This window comes from Montipora capricornis, chromosome 14 (genome assembly GCF_036669925.1).
Source record: "Montipora capricornis isolate CH-2021 chromosome 14, ASM3666992v2, whole genome shotgun sequence".
Taxonomy (NCBI): Eukaryota; Metazoa; Cnidaria; class Anthozoa; order Scleractinia; family Acroporidae; genus Montipora; species Montipora capricornis.
Genome location: NC_090896.1, coordinates 39,704,586 through 39,722,085, shown reverse-complemented (window position 1 = coordinate 39,722,085; position 17,500 = coordinate 39,704,586). Strand labels below are relative to the sequence as shown.

General features: G+C 38.9%; 2 protein-coding genes across 4 annotated transcripts in view; one reads left to right on the top strand and one right to left on the bottom strand.

The window, feature by feature from the left end:
- Nucleotides 1-12,876, bottom strand: part of LOC138032783 (uncharacterized) — a 25,702-nt gene extending 12,826 nt beyond the window's left edge. Inside the window, exons 1-5 of one of the 3 annotated variants that reach the window (XM_068880509.1) lie at nt 12,641-12,876; nt 11,016-12,093; nt 10,302-10,435; nt 9,635-9,811; nt 8,392-8,911 (exon numbers count right to left, since the gene is read on the bottom strand). In XM_068880509.1, coding sequence (XP_068736610.1) covers nt 8,852-8,911; nt 9,635-9,811; nt 10,302-10,435; nt 11,016-12,093; nt 12,641-12,649 — 1,458 coding nt within the window. In that variant the 5' untranslated portion in view covers nt 12,650-12,876 and the 3' untranslated portion in view covers nt 8,392-8,851. Of the gene's footprint in view, nt 1-8,391; nt 9,190-9,634; nt 9,812-10,301; nt 10,436-11,015; nt 12,094-12,640 lie in introns of those variants that run through there. The other 2 variants (XM_068880508.1, XM_068880510.1) reach the window with 2 other exon arrangements.
- Nucleotides 12,877-14,283: 1,407 nt separating this feature from the next.
- The window catches only part of LOC138032788 (uncharacterized), a 30,036-nt gene continuing 26,819 nt past the window's right edge, over nt 14,284-17,500 (top strand). The window contains exons 1-2 of the mRNA XM_068880516.1: nt 14,284-14,363; nt 17,283-17,500. The exon at nt 17,283-17,500 is cut by the window's right edge and continues 135 nt beyond it. Coding sequence (XP_068736617.1) covers nt 14,294-14,363; nt 17,283-17,500 — 288 coding nt within the window. The 5' untranslated portion in view covers nt 14,284-14,293. The remainder of the gene's footprint in view (nt 14,364-17,282) is intronic.

The following is a 17,500-nucleotide window of genomic DNA, read 5'->3' as shown; positions in this document are numbered from 1 at the left end:
TACTTTCTTTTGCAGCGAAATCCATAATATCGAAAACTGATCTAATTGTTTCGCCGATATATCGGTCTTTCACGTATCCAGTTTGGTTGTGGTGTATGATGTTTGGAAGAACATTTTTAATTCTAATGGCGATCACTTTAGACATAATTTTTGTGTCAACGTTTACGAGAGAGATTGGACGCCAGTTCTCAATATATGAACGATCTTTTCCTTTTTTTTCTATTAGAGTAATTACCGCTTGTTTTTGAGAACAAGACATTTCACCTTTTTCAAAGCTTTCGTTCACGCATTTAAGAAAAGGATCGCTTATTAAAGGCCAGAACACTTTGTAGAATTCTATAGGAATTCCGTCATTCCCAGGAGTTTTGTTGGTTTGAAAGCTTTCGAGGATATTGTAACATTCCTCAGCTGAAATTTTGTCTTCGCAGGTCAACTTTTGTTCTTCGGTTAATTGAGGTATATTCAAATTCTCTAGAAACTTTACAATGTTCTGACGGTTTTCCGCATCACTATTTGAACTTTTGTATAACTCTCGATAAAAACGTTTTTGTTCTTGAAGAATGTCATAGGGATCTGTCTTTACGACGCCGCTTATTACTAGTTTCCTTATATGCTTTTTTACATGATTTCTTTTTTCTAAGTTTAGGAAGTATTTGGTACTTTTCTCGCCGTGTTCATGCCATCGTGCTCGGGCACGGATTATTATTCCGTTGACTTTTTCATCATAAAATGATTCGAGCTTATCCTCAGCCGCATTTAAATTGTCGCCATTCGAATCATTGGGGTTCGTTTCGAAAACCTGTTTCGCTTCAGTATATTCTTTTTCAAGTTTTGATCCTCTTTCGTTTCTCTCCTTTGCCTTCTTTTTGGAATATTTTATAGCATGAGCTCTTATGTTATATTTTATCCAGTCCCAAATGTTACGGTGGTCTGAAAGTTCTTTTCGGCCTTCCGTGATCCAAATTGGTACCATTTTTGTAAGGTCATCAATGTACTCATCATCCTCCAATATGGAGGTGTTCATCTTCCAGAACCCAGGACCCTTAGCCTCTTTGTCCACGTTCCCAAATTCTAAATAGATAGCAGAATGGTCAGTTCTGATGGCGGGGATTATATTTGTGGCTTTGACCCAGTCGTGTAAATTGTTAGAGATCAACCAATAATCCAGGCGACAAAATATCGGCGGAAATTGTTGACTCCAGGTAAAACTTTTAGTTTGTGGGTTTTTAACTCTCCATATATCTACAAGATCTAATTGACTTTGGACATCATTGATGGAATTTATCACAGATTTCCTAGGTGTCATTATGCCACCTTTTTTGTCCAGTATAGGATTCAGAGGACAATTGAAATCACCTCCAATCACAATATTTTCCTCTGAATCTAAATTTTCGGTCTGCAGCTTAGTTAACACATTTTTGAGGAATTTAATGATGTCTTCGTCTTTGTTTGGTGCATAAATGTTTACAAGAACATACATTTTATCTTTGATAGCGGCTTTAAGAACGATATACCTCCCCGATGTATCTACAATCTGAGAGTGAATAACGCAGTCAAGACCTTTTTTGATCAAGATTGCAACACCTCGAGAGTTTGAGCTCCCATGGGAGCAAATAAGTTCTGCACCCCATTCGTTTTTCCATTTTAAGTGTGTTGACAATGTCGAATGAGTTTCTTGCAGGAATATTATATCCGAGTTTCGTTTCCGACACCACGTGAAAATTGTTCGCCTTTTTCTGAAATTGCTTAGTCCCCTCGCATTGAGAGATAGTAGATTAAGAGAATGATCGGTCATTGTAGCTGAATCGGGGGAGTGATATTATAGAAGAAGTCATATAAAACGAAAATGAAAACGATGGTATAGCAGAGTGCAAGAAAGTATAATGCACATAAACCGATAATATTCGCCTAAAACAAATTATTAATCTACAAAAAAACATACAGTAACGTATGAAGTAAGAAGTTTCCGGAGCATTCACATTTCTAATTAAACAAGAAGGGTTAAGTAGTTTAACACTTATTACACACATAAACCTTAAACTAAATTAAACTATAGATGTGCTGTCGCGCTGTGACCGCTTTGGCTTTGGTTTCCGCTGTTTCTTGTGTCCATAATGAGACCATAGTATGGGAGATTGGTTGTTTCTTCACCTCTGTAGATTTGCCCGTTTATAATTAGCTTATCAACTTTAAAATAGGCTGTTTGCTTTCTCTGTTTGGCCTTTTTCAAGATGGGATATAACGTTTTCTGTATTTCATCAATTTCCCGGGGAAATCATTCGCAATTGAAATGTTGGTGTTTTTCAAGTTTTTAACAAAAGACCAAACATACTCCTTGTCTTGAAAGAAGCTGAATTTAGCTATAATAGGCCTAGGTTTGGAGTTCTGTCCTCGACTGGTATTCTTCTTAGTAGTGATGCGGTGAACGCGTTCGAAACGGATTTGTTCGATATCTTCCTCTGGGATCTTAAGTTTATCGCGCATCACTTTTTTAATTGATCTTCAGCAGAAGTTGACTCACCTCTTCCTTCTGGAACATTAAACACTTTTAAATTTTCACGTCTTGTGTATGCTTCTAACTTGATGTTGCGGCATTCAAGATGTTTTATTTTAGCATTGAGGTCTTCCAGATTCTTTGCGTGGGTTTCCAGTGTTGCACACGTGGCGGTTGAAGACAAATTCAGGTCGACGATGTCTTTTTGAGCGATGTTCAGGCTTTCTTGTAAACTTTTGTTTTCTTTTTCCAATTCTACCACTCTACCTTGCATAGCCTCTAACTCGCCGAGTCTTGTTAGCACTTTGTCAAGCTTTTCACTGACTTCATCTAGTTTGCTAAGACAATGGCCGTCGGCTTCATCGAACGCATCTTCCCCGTCAGTCTGTGAGCCGCTTTCCCTTAACCGTTTGCGACTATCGGCTCGGGCGTCTTCTTTTCCCATGTTATTTAAGCGAATGAAAGCCAAGCAGCCTTCGTTGATTACATTATTTTACAAGCTTTGAATTTCATCTAAAGGAGCTAGCAAGAACACGTCCGCCTTCGACGAAGGCCAGGTTACTACAACTCTTACTGGTGCTATTCTATACAGGAAGGGGTTTTAAGGAATAATGGAATATGGTCAATTTGAACATGAGATAATAATTCATTTCTTTCATTCAACTTACAATAAATTGTTACGATAAATTTAGCCTAAATAAGCCTTAATAAGCCTTAACCAAGCTTAATTAGACATTACAAAAAATTATTACAAAATTTATATAAAAATATTATTCTTTGTACACTTTTGGAAATGAAATTGGGAGAAAAAGAAGCACTATTGCAATTTTTTTTTTGCAGGAAACGAAAACCCCTTCTAATCCTCTACCTGCACAAAATCTTCCCTTTTTCCATCGGCACAACAGGACCCCCAGACTGCTGGAATAAATTCTACACTTGCCGAATCGAACTTTGCGAAAGACCGCATGCCAATTCTAGTAGCGGCATCCAAGGGATTGGGAGATTATGAGATTAAGGGGAAAAAAACGGAATAAAACACCCACATTATTGACACAATCTATATTTTTGTATACGTGCTTACGTGCTTACATATGTTAAAGGTTACAAGAATTGATTAGAAATGGTTTAGGCTATCATCGTCATTGCAATACATATTATGGCTAAGTAACGTCTAACCATGCGGTTCTGGAGACGTATAAAATGTTCAAGTGGTCTTCTTTTAGACAAAAGCATTTTGTTTTTAGTGGTATTACTAAAATCTACTCGGAAACATCAATACGTGTATACACGTCAAGCCTGTCGTATGAACGTGATACATAACAATATTTTATTTTAGGAAGTGCAGGTCTAAGCGTATATTAATCGTTTGGCATGCTTCAGGGAAACAACAACATAAGATCTTCCAGCAAAGCTTTAGCAAAACAAAACTTAACTTATATAAATTAAATCACTTGACCTCAGTGCTTAGTCGTGTGTTTTTGTAATTTTCTGTTATTGATATAGTGCATTTTTTAATGCATTTTCTGATAGTGTTCGTGCCTTTAAGCGTTTAATGTCATTGATGGTTATTATCGAAGAATTAACTATTCAATTTAAATACGAAGACACGAGGACTAATACCAAATAAGGAAAGTAATGACGATGAAAATAAACAGACCTAGTTAAATCTGCTTGAAAAAATATAAATGGCTAGTAGAGAAGAAGTTTCTCACTGCCAACATTTTCATTAAGCGCTGGTTTTAACTCGCTTCATGAAAATGTTGGCAATGAGAAACATCTTCTCTACTAGTCATTTATATTATTTCAAGCATATTTAACTAGGTCTGTTTATTTTCATTGTCATTACCGTCCTTGTTTGGTATTAGTCTTCTTGTTTAATTTGAATTGTTAATTCTTCGATAATAACCATCAATGACATTAAACACTTAAAGGCACGAACACTATCAGAAAATGTTTTTGTAATGCTTATTTTATAGGTACTAGTTTGAGGGAAAGAAAATAACTCTTTATAGAATATATGTATATACATCAAGCCGAAATCCTCTCAAAGATTTCTGTCTGTTGTAAAGGGCTATTATCTTTAAGCAAAAGCAATGGACTCCTCAACAAACTAGAACTTTAGCACTAGCGAAGACATTTAAGAGCTTCTGCCTGAGAGACCGGGGCGGTTGGAAATGAAGGTCGGCCGATTTCGCTTAAAACTGGTACACAAAGTACTTATGTCGATTTATGTAATATGCCAAAGTTTCAGCTTCAACGACTTTTTTTTTTTAGCGGAGTTCTGGATATCAGCCCCTCAGGGGTCCCCAGAGGCTGATTTTCAGTGCAATTTTGGCCACTTTTAAATTCCTCTTTCAGCAACATGAAATTAATTTCAGGCAAAAACAAAGCCATCTTTGTAAAGCCCTATCCTTGCCGGCTGCTTTGTTTATTTGCGAGAAAAGAAACTATCTGCGATCTATCATGAAGTAAACTAAATAAATATATTCAGTCTGTAAGCGAGTTTGTTTCATTTGAGTCCATTTGAGTGCTTTTGAAAGGCAGAGTAGCGAAAGTCTGGATTTCACAATTTAGTCTCTTGGAAAATCAAAGCAATGAGTATACGGTGCACCTTTTGGAAAGAAGTTGACATATGTGGGGCACGAGATAACAAGCCCGTCAGAGCCTGCTGTGACTCTCCCATTAGCGACATTAGATCGAGATGTCACGCACCTGCAAGTCAAAGTGGGCGCTGCTGGTAATAAACTGACTGCGTCACACAGTTGACAATTTTCCTGAATGAAAGTTAATTCTTAACCAAGCTGCAATCTAAGACATAATTGTTGGGACAGTGTTCGCTCTTTCCCCCCTCAATGTTGACAAAGTCGGAACGGTATAAATACTTAGTTGCTCAGGCGAGAAAAAATTGTTTCTAAGGCAACATTGAGGGGGGAGAGGGAGCTGGCATTATTCGTAAGTTAAAATCGAAGTGCGGCTCAAGTGTCCCAACTAATTATGTCTTAGATTGTGGCTTGTCTGGCGTCACAAAAGATAAATTAAAGACGATTTGTGATATGTCCACGTCACCGCCGAAAATTCACCCGCTTGCGTAAATATTCAGTAAACAAATCATGCCATTGAGGTTGTCATACAAGTTCTATCATAATCATTCATCTGCAATATCAAGGAGACGAATCTGCACGAGAAAACAACTGAATTCCAAGTCAGTCATAGCCAGCAAACTACAATGACCTCGTCACGTACGGTATTAATCGACCTGTGTATATCTAACTCGCAACAACGCACTTGCGACCAATTTATCGCTGGGGCTAAGGTTTCTAATGTTACCCCACTTTTAAGGGATTGTAGGAAAGGGGCATGTCTGTAAAAGTGAAGCCAGGTAAGCGTTTTTTGTAAGTGAATTTATCCAGACACATTGCACTTTGGAAGAGTGACTGCAATTTGTGTTAAGACGATTAGCTTTAATTATATTCGAAATTTCTTAAAGGTTCAAAACGATTCTCAAGTAGTGTCACGACAGATGTTGTGGTTGCATTTAAAGAGACCGATAATTTTTTTTTTCTTCAGAAAATATTAAAGCCCAAACAGGTGGGTTATAGTACTACTGAATGGAACTACAAAGCTTGCTTATATCCTGATTTAATTAGCGCTTCATTACTACGGGCCACAGACGTGATACGTTGAACGAGTCGAACAAAGGAGATAAACTTAACATTGCAATTTGGACGAAAAAGATGCAATTTTGCATTGTGATATACCGGCAAGAGATGTGTTGTTAGGTAAATAAACAGTTTTCGCAGCGGCTCTATTGTCCGTAATTTTCAAGACTTCTTCCAAGAAATTTATAACCGCTGTCGGACCACTATCTGATCGGAGTCGTCCTGTAGCTATCCAAAGCTGTGCTCTGATTGGTCATATAGCAGGAACAATGGTTACGTCGTTCGTAAATTGCCTTGATGTTGCGTGATGATCTAAATGACATATTTTGCAGGACGCTCGCATGTTTGGATGAGGTAACGGTCACGTGCATTACCTGACAACCCGATAGTAACCAGTTTACGTTTGAGCGACTTTTTCCTCCTTTTTCAACTCCCTTCTTCCTTCGCGATGGGTACGTTATATTCAATAGCATCGATAGCACCAACTGTGTCCAATGTACGAACGTCTGATCGCTTCCGACTACATCCACTTCATCGGTGGCATCCAAGGACATTTAACTTCACCCAGTGTGGCTACCGTAACGGCTTTCGATTGCGCTTGTGCCATCCAAAAACTTTGCCAATAGCGTCATACCGAGCGTAGCGACCGTACGAGCGCACCGAGCGTTGCGACCGTATCGAGTGTACCTATAGTAGCGAGCGTACCGAGCGTTGCGACCGTACCGAGTGTACCTCGCGTAGCGATCGTACCGAGCGTACCGCGTGTACCGAGTGTAGCGACCGTACTGAGCGTACCGCGTGTACCGAGTGTAGCGACCGTACTGAGCGTACCGCGTGTACCGAGTGTAGCGACCGTACTGAGCGTACCGCGTGTACCGAGTGTAGCGACCGTACCGAGCGTACGGCGTCTACCGAGTGTAGTGACCGTACCGAGCGTACTGAGTGTATCGAGCGTACCGACCGTACCGAACGTACCGCGTCTACCGAGTGTAGCTCCCGTACCTAGCGTACCGCGTGTACCGAGTGTAGCGACCGTACCGCGCGTACCGCGTGTACCGAGTGTAGCTCCGGTACCTAGCGTACCGCGTGTACCGAGTGTAGCGACCGTACCGCGCGTACCGCGTGTACCGAGTGTAGCGACCGTACCGAGCGTACTGAGTGTATCGAGCGTAGCGTCCGTACCGAACGTACCGCGTGTACCGAGTGTAGCGACCGTACCGAACGTACCGCGTGTACCGAGTGTAGCGACCGTACCGAACGTATCGCGTGTACCTATCGTACCGAGTTTGCTTGATGAATTATATAATGCAAGTGTTTTTCGCTCCCCCCAAAAAGCCATCTTCATAAACGGATCTGGTAGTGCCCTTCTTATTTATTTATGTTTCTGTTTTTTTACTGATCTGATATGGTCACCAAGATACGAAAAAAACGCAGCCCACACGGCCACTGAAGTATACTCAAGATCTCTAAAATTCCTGCATATCAGCAAATCAAGACCACGTCTGTTGAAAACAACAAAGGCATACAGTCCGGCAACCGGTTATCAGTATTGCCTCCTTTAAGAAGAGTTAGATGACATGGTTATTCCAGAATCTACAATTAAATACTCGGAAATCTACGCACCCGGCAACTAAACACCTTCTATAGTTTCATTTTGGATCAACATAGATCAGTATACCTGGTGTAGAATTTTGCTAAATTAGGAACTCCCAAGAATCTGAAAAAACCGTTCTAGTTATCAGATTTAAAAGTGGAAAAACGGTATCCAGACACGGGAGCTCAAGACTTCGGCATAAAAATGCTAAGGGATATTAAATGATAACAAAGTATTAAATGTTATTGATGACATGAATGGGGCTCTGATGAATAATGAAATATTTATTTCAATAAAAGGGTTAGAAACATTGCTAGGCAGATTATATGGTTCTTCCAAACGGATTTTTATGTCTGAGACGTTACTGCAGTTATCGATCACACGCGTTTCTCAGCCAAAAAAAGCGGCAAACCAAGTTACGTTTTGGTGTACACACTTAAATTAAGAGAGCTCGACGTTAAAGTCGTTAGAGGTTAGAAGCATTAGTCTTTCTATTTACTGTTTTTAAACTGCACGTCAAAGTTATAGAGGTTTTAGAGTAACCTGACTCTGACTCAGGGGCGGATCCAGGATCTTTCTTAAGAGGGGGTGCACCACTAAAGAATGGGGAGGGGAGGCACACCCCATGCACCCTTTCCCGTAGATCCGCCCCGTCGACTTGTTATTACGGACTCCCGCTTTTACGGAATTGCAGACATTTATCAAGTTGTGGCCCCAAACTAACAATTTTACTGTTTTCCTCTCGTTTCAAGAAACATCTTAGAAGTGACCCATGACCTGAACATTTTCTTCTCCTTTTTTCTCCTCCATTTTTCTTTTGTGATATTATTATTTCGGTGGGTCTGAGGTATCTCTATGAGTTTCCGTCTGCATTTTACAGTTGTACTGTCCGAGTTGAGAGAGTTTGGCTGGTACCATCTAACTTGTACGGTTACGTATTTATCAAAAATGAAAGTAAAATAAACGAAACTAAACCACTACCTTGACGTTTAGCAACTTAAACAGTTAGGGTCGTTTTAACCAAAACCCGCCATTGCGGACTCTCTTTATTACGAAATCACAGCCCTCTGCCCCCGACGGTGTCTGCTAAAATGATTGCAACAGTTAAAACAGCAGAAAAAACCCACGTGGCATCAAATTCTCTCCAGTTGCAGGTGTAAAGCCCTGGTCAAACGAGAACGAAAGTCGATGAGAGTTGACGAGGGTTAAAACTCTTGAGAGAGTGATCGAGAGTTGGCCAAACGAGAGCGAGAGTTCATGGGAAAACCCTTTCAAACGTAAAGATGGCGACTAGCCAACCGGTATATTCATTAAGCCAGACCGCTAAAATGAATGTTGTGCACAAGCCTATGCATGTTTATTTCTAATCCTTATGTTTTTTGGCTGTGATAGTCTTTGGAGGATATATCCCAAAGGCAAGGTCTTGCCTCGTTTAAGTCAATCTGCAAAAATACAAATATTTCTGATACTATTATTGCAATAATTTATTATTGGAGTGTCAACATTTATTTATTTTTTTGATCCCAAAAGTAATGATGTGCATTTTACACTTATTGCAATTCAGGATATCTACGAACAGACTGGCCAAGGATGTCTTACACAGAGTCTTTAAATCAATTGTTGGTAATATTTGTACTCTTGACTTTTTTTGGAGATGAGGTATTCTGTAGGATTCAAACCTGATTAGAACCTGAACCAACAGTCAACTTGGCCCAAAGAAAAAAAATTGGGCAAAATACTGTTAATTTAGAGGCTAAAAAAACATCATTCATTAGTGACCTGTGAATTGGATTTTAATGTACCAAAGTGAAAGCCAGAGTGTTGGCTATCTGTAGCTATTTGTTTTATAATAATAAAGAGGTGGTGACACAATACCATTAAACTTACCAAATCAATACTGCAACAGTTTTTTTCATTTCCATCCCCAAAATGTACTTGCCCAATCACACCACAAATTCCACAAACTACACTGTCAAGGGACCGGTTCGATAAAAGTTGAAAAGCATAAAAGCCATTGTACAACAAGCCTGTAATATACTTGAGGTTACTGTCACTGAGTTGAACCTAATAATAAAAAATAATACATTATAGGTAAGAATGGAGAAATACTAGTTTAACCCATTGTTGACTCCCAGCGGTTCCCCATCGACAAGTAAAATCATCTGGCATTAGAGTAGACAGACATAAAATAGTAAAATACTAAGTCTGGCTGGTTTGGACGTCAAAGAGTTAACAGTGGCAAAGTACACGTATCTCGAAAAGCTAATTATAAGAACCCAACGACAGTGCCTATTTTGTTGCAACCAACTATCACTATTCCATGACTAAATATTGCATGATCTCCCGATTCATTAATTATGTGCTTGATATCACAATATTGACAGTCCACCCACTCTGCATATGTAATTAAAACCAGGGACTGTCACGACTGTCACTACTAATACTACTACTACTACTACTAATACTACTACTACTACTACTAATAATAATAATAATAATAAACTAACACGATGCATGATTATGCTATTAATTTTGATGAATAAATGGTACAAACCTGTCTGCACCTTGTCCATACACAGAGGCTACTATCAATGGCAATGTTTAATGGAACTCCACGCTTAAACAACTCTCTCCAATGCTCAAGTATCTCAATTGCAAGAATGACTTTGTCACAAATGTTGAAAAGTCCTTTGAAAAGCATGTGAATAAAATATATTTTGAATTTCAAGCAAACAGTTAACATCAATACAAATTAAAAATATATATCATAAACGTTAATCAACAATAATAATTTTTTAAAGTACAATTCAAGAAGGCAAAGCCACTGTACCTGTGAAAGACAATACTGAATGTAAGAATTGACAATATAATTATCAATATCATTGCTACGGTATGTCCTTGAAATTTATACATGTTACCGGTAATTTGTTTTGAACTTGACATGTGTTTTATGTCACTTGGAAATGGAATAGTCTCAAGGAAGTCATTAAACAGAAACCATTAATTCATTTGTCTTTTTATAGTCCTTGCTCGGTTGTACTTGTTTAGCAAAGGATTAAGAGTGAATCAAGATGAGTACAGTAGTTCACTGGTAAAGCACTGCAACCCCTGTTAAGAGCTCCCATATTTCCTAGCTGGTATGCCTATGTAACTGATTAATTCAAAATTTAAGTGACGATAATAATTATAATAACTGTTATTATTATTATTATTATTATTATTATTATTATTATTATTATTATTATTATTATTATTATTATTATTATACCTTGGTTAATGGGCCACACTTGATGCATAGCTTTGCATTCCTTATTTGTGCACACTTTGACTAGAATTTCGACTGAACTGAAAATCCAGGGAGTCAAGAGGTAAGACACATCATCAGGTCCTTGCCCAGGATGTCTTCTTCCAGCTGAGAGGGGACTTGCACAAAGATCGCAGGTACTTTGAGATGGCACAAAACAGCTAATGTCTGAAAGGTCACGACAAGCGGTGAAGAATTCTTGTGGGACTGGATATGGCACCTTTCTCTTCATGTTCAAAGCAATTGTTGAGCTCCTGCTGACAGCGAGGGACTCTTGCTCAATATCTGGTGTAGAGCTCACCGCTGGAGATGCATTGCTTGTTGATGTAGTGTCAGGGGGAATGGAGGACAGTCTTAGAAGACAAAACAATATGTGAAGGTGTGCACAAATATGGCGAACCTTTAACTGCTTGCTGTTACCGCTTTTCTTTCCACAGCTCTTGTTGGTACAGAACCATTGCCCATCAGAGTCCTTTAGGATATGAAAATATCCAGTGGGATTTGATGGCCCGTGAGAACCCCCATGAAACACTGCATAACAATTGCCAGTAATCTGTACAACATGTCTAAAATCCTGTGGGGGGTGCATAGTTTCCAGTAGCATGGTACGAGTTCTGTTGTCACATTTGTAATTAGTTATATCCTCTTCTGTGAGGTTTTTGGCTGAAGTGGGATGGCAATATGATTTGAGCAATTTTGTGTGATCGCATGCAAAAGACACATCACTTGCCATGTGAACTGCCCTCTTTTCTTTGCACTTGTCAGAATGGCAGACAAAATTGCCTTCTGCTTGCACAACACACACACTATTGTGTCGATACGTTAACTCAACAGAGAAGATCTTCAGATCTTCCGAGTCCACAACAACAACACACTTCTCAGATGGTACATGTAATTTTTGCTTTTTAGGCTTGGGTACATATGAGCCTCCAATTTCATGGGCACATTTCTGGCAATGCTTTGGTTTCCAAGCATTAGAATATGAATTACCACAGTTCGAACATTGACTTGTTCCTCGCGACGTCCACTTGGAATACTTTTCCTGCAAAAAAAATTGAATTGTAAAACGATTTTGATTTTGCATTCAATGTTTTAATTTGTTGAGTGTACTGATAATTATGTCTATTTTACGAATATTAATAACTGTAATACCCACTGGTTCGCCTCGATTACTTCTTAATTAAGCTACTTGCGGCCTAGTCCACCCTTAAATATTTTGTAATTCATGGAAGGTTTTTATTTTAAAAAGTTGAGGAAGTTGAAACGTGATTGCTTACTTTCCAATCAAACTTGTCACAAGAAAAATAGACCGATGCTATTCAAATATTTTATATCAGCATTCCCTTTGTCAATGAATTGCTGGTTTGCATGTGACGAACAATAAACCTGCATCCAACATGGCCGCTGTGCCACGTGGGTGAAACTCGTGCTAGAAAGAAAATTCTCGCTCGATCTACAGAATCGCTTGACGAAGGAAAATCGCCTTGCTCGATGTTTTGCACACGAGACTGGGAATTTACAAACTCGTTCCCTCTACAGGTATGAACCTCCCACTTGGACTATTTAACTAAAACACTTGATACACTCACCATGATCATAGAAATAAACTGTTGCGTCCGGTAATCCGTTGCGTCCCACGCCACTTTTCAGTTCAGACAAATAAACTGACTGCGTCACACTTTTCGATTCACACTTCGATGAATAAACTGACTGCGTCCCCCTTTTCGATTCACACTTCGATGAAAATAATTCTCAAGATAGCACGCCACAGGAATAACGATTTAGAAAATACGGTAAATTTCTCACTCAGGTCTATCTGTCGCAACTTTTGTCAGTATCGCAAAATATTTCGCTACCAACGTCGGTTCTGGCGTGACATAACTAACCAGCCAATCGGAAAGCCGGCACATCCGGTACCGAAGGGACGTAGGCAACCAATGGCGAGGCCGCTCTGGAAGGCTGCGGGATTACTGTCTGATCGGTCCTAAAACAATCACATACAAATTTCTTATTAACGGCAAGTCTTTTCGGTGACAATTAACTTCAGAGTCTCTTTTAACCATAACTTGGAAGGATTTCTGCAGACACGCTTTGTTGAAACTTTAACCGGAAGTGGCCTGGTTAGCCATCTTCTCGTAAGTTTTTTTCTTAGTAAAAAGCCTCAACCTTAGTATTTTTTTTCTTGATATTACTAAACTAAGGGTTGAACTTTGCAGGGATACTAAGACCTCAAGATATAAAACATGGGCATGGAAAATATTTGGTCTGAAAAACAGGCCATTTCCGGTTGCTTCCCATATACTTCAAATATGACCAAGTTGTGATAACAGCCACAGGCTAGCGAGACATTTCCATGAGCTAAGGTTCTCACCCATAAAAGCTTAAGGATAGGGCTTTACAAAGATGGTTTGCTGAAAGAGAGATTTAAAAGTGGCCAAAATTACACTGAAAATCAGCCTCTGGGGACCCCTGAGGGGCTGACATCCAGAACTCGGCCGAAAAAAGAAAAGTCGTTGAAGCTGAAACTTTGGCATATTACACAAGTAGACATAAGTACTTTGTGTACCAATTTTAAGCGAAATCGGCCGACCTTCATTTCCAAGTCTGCCCGGTCTCTCAGGCAGAAGCTCTTAACTAACTTACATTATGACGTGTTTATAGTTGCCCCTTGTGCATAGCTGTTGCTTAATGATATATTAGCTAAAAAAAGATTTTGTCGTCCAAAATACATGATATTTTTGACAGTCTGTTTCGAATTTTACGCAAGCCTGTTTATCTTCTTTTTTTTAATAATGCGCTTTTCTTGCTCTAGCTAAACGCAGCAGTGTTCAGCCACTCACGACAGCCCGGAAATGCTAGACATATACGTTATTTTACCTTGTATTTTATTGGTTATAACTGGCGCAAAAACCTATCTGTTAAGCATAAAAAGAAACATCTTTAAGGTCAATTATGTTTCATGATATTTCCGTTTTGTTCTTTTTTACTGTTTGAGTGAGTGTGCCCTTTATGTTATACATGTCGCCCTTTGGCAAAAAACTTAGAATTGACAAGTAAGTGTCAAGCTAAATGCGATTTTAGCAGAGAAATTGAAAGTAAAAACAGCCGACAGGATATTGTATATTTCCACTTGTTATTGGATACGCCAAATTCTGAACCTAGCAGAAAAAAAAATATAAAGTTAAGCGTTTCATAGAACAGGCATTATATCAAGGTGGTGTTCATACGACGAGGTGGAGACCATGGACCGCATTGTAGGAAATTTCCTGCTTTGGCTGAGCGTTTTCTTCTTGATAATCCATAGCATTCAAGGTAACTATGATTTTCCTTACTTTAACCAGCCCGGGTAAATAGAGCACTGACAAATATATATGTAGTCGGCTTAGCTGAGCTACTCTTTTTTGGTTAAAGATACATGAAATTCGTGTTACAGTATATTGAAATAGCGATTGTGTGACGACTTTATGAGAAGAAAAGATTATTGAACTTTATGGAACAACTTCAGCAGTTCAGGTCCCTTGCAAGCCTATATTATTATATAAAGCTCGTTCATGACTCTTTTTAGCTAATCCTGTGCAAAGTACTTGAATGGAAGTTTAAAGTTGACTGTAGAGATTGCGAGGGTTAATTAATGTAAGCCTGTATAACGCTTTGGAGGAATACTTAAAAACACTTTAACACCACTTAGACAAATGAGAACCTTGATGTTTTTCATTTGGAGTCTCAAAAACATGCATTTCGTAATTTTTCCTCAATTTAAGGTCTGCGCCTTGTTGTTTTGGTATATTTATACTTATGGCGGTTTTTTTAGGATAGTTACAAGTTGCATCAAGAAAATTTGCCTACACTTAAAAAATATATATCTCTTCTTTAGTTGCAAAATTGTTTGTGTCTTTTTGTTTGTATTATTAGACATTGTCGTTCTCCAACAATGGCAACTCGCGCTGCCTGTGAGCCCTTGGTTTGCGAGAAGGGCAGTGCTTTTTGGAGTTGGTTTTCTTAGTGTACAGAATTTCATGAATATGAAATTATGAATTAACCAGCACTTGGGCAATGTAATGGAAGAACATATTCCCTCCACTGAACTCAAATTCGTTGAGTTTCAGACAGAGACACGCCCCTTTTCACAAATGATAGCTACAACCAAGAGCCATAATGGCTCTTGTTATAACTAAGCATGATTCTGTCCAAAGGAAAAAGTCGGTGTTCGAAAGCTGCGAGGGTCAACTAATTTCTTAGCAAGTAGGGTGTTGTAATTAAATAGTATCCAAATCCATATCAGACTCTTTAGATGCTATTATTTAACTTGTCTTTTAATTCTATGTTCATGCACGTTCTCTTACTATTGTTGTTAAAAAGTGTGGGGTTAGGAAGGGTATCATTGTAAGCTCGATGATTGGCCAGTTGGAGTTTATCCTCACGTGACGAAGATGGTAGGATTTCATTTAGGCACAAAGAAAACACTTTATAATGTTTGCCTTAAGGGCATTCCGTGAATTTCCGTGCCTAAGCCGTCTACCAGATTGGCAACAACAACGACAACAAAAAACAGTTCTTTAGCAACTTCTTATCTTCTTATGTCTTGAAAGTCGCTCTTTTGTCGGCTGTCCCCCATGTACGACCTACAATTGACACGCATAGGCTAACATTTAACAATTATCCTCTGAAATCGCGCGGAATATCGACTGATACTTAGCCGACGAGGTCGTAGGCCGAGTTGGCTAAAATCAGGCGATATTCCGCAAGATTGAGCAGGATAATTGTTTTAATATTCAACACATTGATGGCAAAACACAGTTTTGTACGTTTATTGGAAAAAAAAAAAGCTGGGAAACTACTATTTTTCTTTGCGACTGATAAAATTACGTATATCGCAGGACATCTGTTGAGTAAACACGACGAATATTGAGCGCGCTATGACCATATTTGGACATCGTCACAATGTGTTGAATAATAAAAATTGATATACAGCTGCTCTCTAAGTCTACCGGATTTCATGGACATGAAATAATGAATTAACACACTTCGCAAATGTCATGAAAGGAAATATTCCCCCCGCAGGACACAAATTCATTGGGTTTCACACAGACATGCCCCTGTTCACAAACAGCACGCCTTGAGTTTCTTAGAAAACACCAAATGATGCTTACAACTAAGCATATTCTGTCAAAAGGAAGAAAAACGGTGTTTGAAAGCTGTTAGGGCCAATTAATTTGCTAGTCAGTAGGGTATTTTAATTAAATATATATAGTATCCAAATCTCTTTTTCCTTTGGGGCTGCCTGCATTTTTCAGGTGTTTATCCGAGACAGTTGCTTCCATTGTCCAGATAAGTGCAATGATCAATTATTCCTTACGTCAAATAGTCTAGTGAGTAAATTAAAGGGGGCGTTGATTGGAGAGTTGGCAATTCTACTTTCGTGTGCATCTTAAGACTGTATGGATTATTTCTATGTTGATCAATGAGAATATTTTGAGTCCCTTTTTTCACTTTGCTTCTTCTCCTTTGTCGTTTCCGCCCTATTTCCAAAGGAAAATAAAGGGGCCGGTCGAGAATTACTTTTGTTATTGACACGAATTAACATGACTTTATGCACACTTTAAAAATATCTGGAGAAAGTAGATCTTAGTAAGTAATCTTGGTATCCAAAAAGAAAATTGGGGGTAATAAAGCATTTTTGAGAGATCATTAAGCTTCAATTTGACTAAAGAACGCCATACATTGCTTTGTATTTTAAAGCTTTTTACAAATATTATTCAATAATTATCTTTGAATAATGCGTGGCTACCCCTAATTTTCCAGTTCGATTTTGATAACACTTGTTACGATCTACGTTTCCTGCATTATCATAAACCGGGGCAGAAAATATCTTTGAATTAGTGGGCACCGTCCTTAAGCGAAGAAATCCTCGCGAGAAGCTGAGGAAGGTTCAACGTTTTCAAATTGGCATTCGTTTTAATATTGGCTACGCGCAACCAAAAACACGTAAGAATGGTTTCTCTTAGCTAAAGTAGCCGTTTTAAAGAAAATTTGGCCATTAATTTTTGTTTGCCGTCGGTAAACGGGTCTTCTTTGCTTTACAGATTTTTACTACATTAATATGCAATCCATGGCACTATACCCCTTTAAGATAGAGTGCCAGGTACATGGCTGAAAAGTCTATATTTCCAAGAAGAGAGATGAGTATTGTCAGCCCCGTTTCACGGTGATGGTGTTGCCTTTATTCTTCAGGGACCGAGAATGGAAAAGTTTCTCTGCAGCTGCCAGGCAACGATAATTATCAGTGCCAGTACGTGTATTTCAGTCGACCTTTCCCTAACGGTTACCTTCCTGTCCGTGTGTTTACGTCAGTTAATCACGGAAACGATTCAGCGGAAGTCCACGATTCCGTTCTGGTATGGGTCGAAGAGGTTTCCACAACCCGTTTCAAGGCGTGTGTTGTGGCAGGC